This window comes from Gekko japonicus, unplaced genomic scaffold (genome assembly GCF_001447785.1).
Source record: "Gekko japonicus isolate JY-2015 unplaced genomic scaffold, Gekko_japonicus_V1.1 scaffold4787, whole genome shotgun sequence".
Taxonomy (NCBI): Eukaryota; Metazoa; Chordata; class Lepidosauria; order Squamata; family Gekkonidae; genus Gekko; species Gekko japonicus.
Genome location: NW_015162107.1, coordinates 40,722 through 45,739, shown reverse-complemented (window position 1 = coordinate 45,739; position 5,018 = coordinate 40,722). Strand labels below are relative to the sequence as shown.

Below are 5,018 nucleotides of genomic sequence, written 5' to 3'. Positions count from 1 at the left end.
CCCTTCACTACCCAAAGGTGTCTCAGAGCGGCTTACAAACTCCTTTCCCTTCCCTTCCCCACAACAGACAGACACCCTGTGAGGCAGGTGGGGCTGAGAGAGCTCTGGCAGAAACTGCTCTTTTTCAAGGACAGCTCTTATCAGACCTATGGCTTGCCCAAGTTCATCCAGCCAGGTGCAAGTGGAGGAGTGGGGAATCAAACCTGGTTCTCCCAGATTAGAGTCAACACACTTAACTACTACACCAAACTGGCTCTCCAGACAAACCTGAACGGTCCAGGAGGGCTTTCCCCTGATCTCTGTTGTTTCCCTTTGAGTCCCCGATCTGCGTTTATGGCCGTTCTGATTTTTAGATGGCTATCTGATTTTTGTAGTTTGCTTTTATTGGAAACTGCTTTGAGTTGGCGGATATAAAAATGCCTTCAGTAAAGTGACCAATGTTGGGGTGGGGTTCTTTTTCCTTTGGTAACTTGTTGTTTAATTTCTTTTCAATACAGAAAGACTCCGACGTCCATTTCCAGTCAAGGCACCTTGGGCGACGATGCATTAGAATTAGGTACGTCATCTCACACGCTTTCGTGGTTTCGGCTTTCTGAGCGCTTTTTATTTAAAGTCACTTTTCAGGAAAGCTCCGTGGGATGAGATTCGATGACTTCTTGGAGCAGTTTCCCCTGTTTGGTATAGCTAAGGAATTTTGCCTAGCATTTTGCCTAAATCCACTAACCTGGGGGTTTAACCTGGTGGTCGTCAGATGGATAAGAGGCAGGGCAAAACCCCTAATATGACACCAATTGTGTTTTTGTATTGTGCCTGTTAAGCTGATTTTTGGTGTACATTTTATGAAGGTAGTTTCTGGTGGGTAGTCATGTGCGTAGTCTGCGGTAGAACAGCTAGTTTCGAGGCCGGCAGAACCTTGAAGACCAGCTAGAGGCAAACCCCTTCAGTTTGTCTCTGGCCTTGAAAACCCTATGAGGGGCCCTGCTGGTGGACCTCCTGATGGCACCTGGGTTTTGGCCACTGTGTGACACAGAGTGTTGGACTGGATGGGCCATTGGCCTGATCCAAGATGGCTTCTCTAACGTTCTTCTGTCTGGGGCAATGATGCTCTGTCTTCTTGGTGCTTGGGGGGGGCACAGTGGGAGGTCTTCTGGAGTTCTGGCCCCGCTGGTGGACCTCGTGATGGCACCTGGGTTTTGGCCACTGTGTGACACAGGGTGTTGGACTGGATGGGCCATTGTCCTGATCCAGCATGGCTTCTCTTACGTTCTTCTGTCTGGGGCAGTGATGCTCGGTATTCTTGGTACTTGGGAGGCAAGAGTGGGAGGCCTTCTGGTGCCTTTTTCTGGTGGGTAGTCATGTGCGTAGTCTGCGGTAGAACAGCTAGTTTCGAGGCCGGCAGAACCTTGAAGACCAGCTAGCTAGAGGCAAACCACCTCAGTTTGTCTCTGGCCTTGAAAACCCTATGAGGGGCCCTGCTGGTGGACCTCCTGACGGCCCCTGGATCTTGGCCACTGTGTGACACAGAGTGTTGGACTGGATGGGCCATTGGCCTGATCCAAGATGGCTTCTCTAACGTTCTTCTGTCTGGGGCAATGATGCTCTGTCTTCTTGGTGCTTGGGGGGGGCACAGTGGGAGGTCTTCTGGAGTTCTGGCCCCGCTGGTGGACCTCGTGATGGCACCTGGGTTTTGGCCACTGTGTGACACAGGGTGTTGGACTGGATGGGCCATTGTCCTGATCCAGCATGGCTTCTCTTACGTTCTTCTGTCTGGGGCAGTGATGCTCGGTATTCTTGGTACTTGGGAGGCAAGAGTGGGAGGCCTTCTGGTGCCCTGGCCACACTGGTGGACCTCGTGATGGCCCCTGGGTTTTGGCCACTGTGTGACACAGAGTGTTGGACTGGATGGGCCACTGGCCTGATCCAACATGGCTTCTCTTATGTTCTCTGTATTCTTGGTGCTTTGGGGGCAACAGTGGGAGGCCTTCTGGAGGTCTGGCCCCACTGGTGGACCTCCTGATGGCACCTGGGTTTTGGTCACTGTGTGACATGGAGTGTTGGCCTGGATGGGCCACTGGCCTGATCCAACATGGCTTCTTTTATGTTCTTTATCTGGAACAGTGATGCTCTGTCTTTTTGGTGCTTGGGGGGGGGCAACAGCAAGAGAGCTTTTGGAGTTTGGGCCCCACTCGTGGACTTCCTGATGGCACCTGGGTTTTGGCCACTGTGTGACACAGAGTGCTGGACTGGATGGGCCATTGGCCTGATCCAACATGGCTTCTCTGATGTTCTCCCGGAATTACAGCTGATATCCAGATGACAGAGATGTCAGGGATTGAATCCGTGACCTTCTGCATGCCGAGCAGATGCTCTGCCACTGAGCCATGGCCTCTCCACTCCAGCTATGGACCGCGACCAATAATTCAGCAGAACACGACTTTGAAAGCTGGGAGAGAAAACCTGACCTGGTTCTCTTTGCTGAAACCAAGAAAAATGATGGCAAATATTCAGTTGCAGTTGCTGGCCATTTAATACTCTGTTCTCCTTCTCCCCCCACCTGCAGTTGACGTCGAAGACGAAGGACCCGCTGTGGAGGTGTGCAAGACCCTGGATTCCTCCACGCTGTTTGTGCTCCAAGTGAAACCAAAGCCCATTGACTTCTGCCTGGCAAGGGTAAGTGTTGTGGGTGATGTTCCGTCCAAACAACGATCACGTGACATCCCAAGTGCGAACAGTTCCCCCTTTTCATCCAGTCAGTGCAACCAGCCCGGAGAACATCTCAAACCCAAGTCTGCAGGGTCTTTGGACGGGATTTTCTGAGATCTTTGCGGCCTCAGATCCAAAGTCTTTGAGCTTCAAAGCAGACAGAGGCCTGGAAAGATTATAATCTCCTGGATTCACATTCATGCCCCCTCCCCAACTCTAATCCCCCCTGCTTAGAATGATAAATTCAAGATGGTCTATGTTCCTCCTCTTCCCACAAACTCCTGGTCTCCTGGAGACAGCACACTCAGGACTTTTCACAAATGTTGCCGGCAGTGTTCCCTCTAAACTGAGTTAGTGTGAGCTAGCTCACAGTTTTTTAGCCTCCGGCTCACACATTTTTGCCTCAGCTCAGGAAGGATGGCTCCCGAGCAAACTAACTTATGCAGTCGCTAAATTGCTCGCTCACGACTTAAATGCCAGTGGCTCACAAAGTACAGTTCTTGCTCACAAGACTCCACAGCTTAGCGGGAGCACAGGTTGCCGCCCCCCTTTAATTTACAAAGTAAATTTACCTGCCGATTGATAGAGGGTCTTGGGCATACATCAACCTCCTGCTGAGATCAATGACCCCATTCATTGCCCTAGAACAGTCATGGAACTGTGGCTCCGAGGAAGAAACTCCACTTGGCACGTAGAAGATCCCAGGTTCAGTTCCTTGAATCTCCAGTTTAAAAGGACCAGGTAGTATCTGCCTGAGACCCCGGAGAGCTTGTGGCTCCTGGGACAAACATTTTTTTTCTGGTGGGACTGATGGGGCTGCCATTCTTTTTATGTCAGCTCCAATCTGCCGTCAGCCACCCCTCTCCCTCCATCCCTCCTGCAAGATTTAAAGGGGGCTCCAGCTGATCAGTGGGGAGCACGTGACCCCTCGACCAGCTGGAGGTCCCTTTAAATCTTGAGGGAGGGAGGGCATGCACCATCCCCCACTTCTTCTCAAAAGCATTTAAAGGGTCCCTTTAAATGCTTTTGAGAAGTGTACTTTTGATGCTTTTGAGAAAATGCTTTTGAGGAGCGTACGCACAGGCCCCCTCATTCTTGTCAAAAAATCTTCTAAACCCCCCCCCAAAAAAAAATCTTGTGGGGATGGCCCTTTAAGGAAGGGGGCAAAGCCCGCAATAGCCCCAGTGTAGCTACGGGCCAGAGTAGAAGTGCTTTCCACTCATGAAAATTTTAATCTAAGAGCGTCTTCATAAGGGGTTAGACCATTGGTCCATAGAGCTCAGTATCGTGTGCTGTGATCGGTAGCAGCTCTCCAACATCCTGGGCCGTTTCCCTGCCTCAGAGCTTTTTTGCTGAAGAAGCCAGTGATTGAACCTGGAACCTGTGGTGTGCAAAGCAGGTCTAGCTACAGCCTCTTCCCCTCCCGCTTAGCCCTGCCTGCCTGTGCACTGTTGGCTCTGACAGTTGTCCTCAGGAGGCCTTCTTTGGAATGGCCTCCACTGAACGTTGAACTTTTCCAGGCTCAAACCTCCATCTAGGCTGACGTTGGAGGCACATCATAAAAAGCTTTTTTTTTTTTTTTGCCTGCATTGTGCGTCAAAAACAAGGGACACATAGATCCTTAGGAAGACATACAGGACGGGTGTCCCCGCCTATCAATGGAATGACTACCAATCAGTGGTGGCTTTTAGGCTGGGGCAGGGCTAGGATGCGGATAGGGTTGTCAGCCTCCAGGTGGTTAAAAAGGGGGGAAATAACCATGCATGGCGCCAACAGCAATTTCAAAAACAATGTTCTGTGATGTTTAAGAGACAGTAAAGGATAAAGCTAAAGGTGTCCCTCTGGGGTCTTTTTGTAGAAAAAGAGCTGCAGGAGCTCATTAGCATATGGTATGCTAATGAGCTACTAGGCTATTAGCATATGCCACGCCTCCTGACATCACCAGAAATCATGTCAGAAGGGGAAGCAAAAGGGAGGGGAGGCATCTTCAAAAGCCTCCCCTCCCCTTCCCCAGCTGGCCTGTGGGGGGGGGAGTGAAGAGAGAAGGGGTTTAAACTTTAAACTCCTTTTCACTAGAGTTGGGCCACAGAAGGAGGAAAGAGGGAAGGAAAGAGATAGAGTAGAGAGGAGGAGAGAAGGAAAGAAAAAGAAGGAAAGAAGGAAGAAAAGGAAGGAAAGGGGAAAAAAGAGAGAAGGAAAGAGGGAAAGAAAGAGGAGGAGAGAAGGAGGTAAAGAAAGAGAGAGAAGGGAAGAAGGAGGGAAAAAGGGAAAGGAGGAAAAAAGAGAAGAGAAGAAGGCAAGAAAGAAAGAGAGAA

At 50.4% G+C, this 5,018-nt stretch overlaps 1 protein-coding gene across 1 annotated transcript in view; it reads left to right on the top strand.

Annotated features, from left to right (window-relative positions):
- FAM188B (family with sequence similarity 188 member B) overlaps nucleotides 1-5,018 on the top strand; it is a gene marked incomplete at both ends in the record, with an annotated part of 66,510 nt that overhangs the window by 24,645 nt on the left and 36,847 nt on the right. Inside the window, 2 exons of the mRNA XM_015405661.1 lie at nucleotides 498-556; nucleotides 2,561-2,670. Coding sequence (XP_015261147.1) covers nucleotides 498-556; nucleotides 2,561-2,670 — 169 coding nt within the window. The remainder of the gene's footprint in view (nucleotides 1-497; nucleotides 557-2,560; nucleotides 2,671-5,018) is intronic.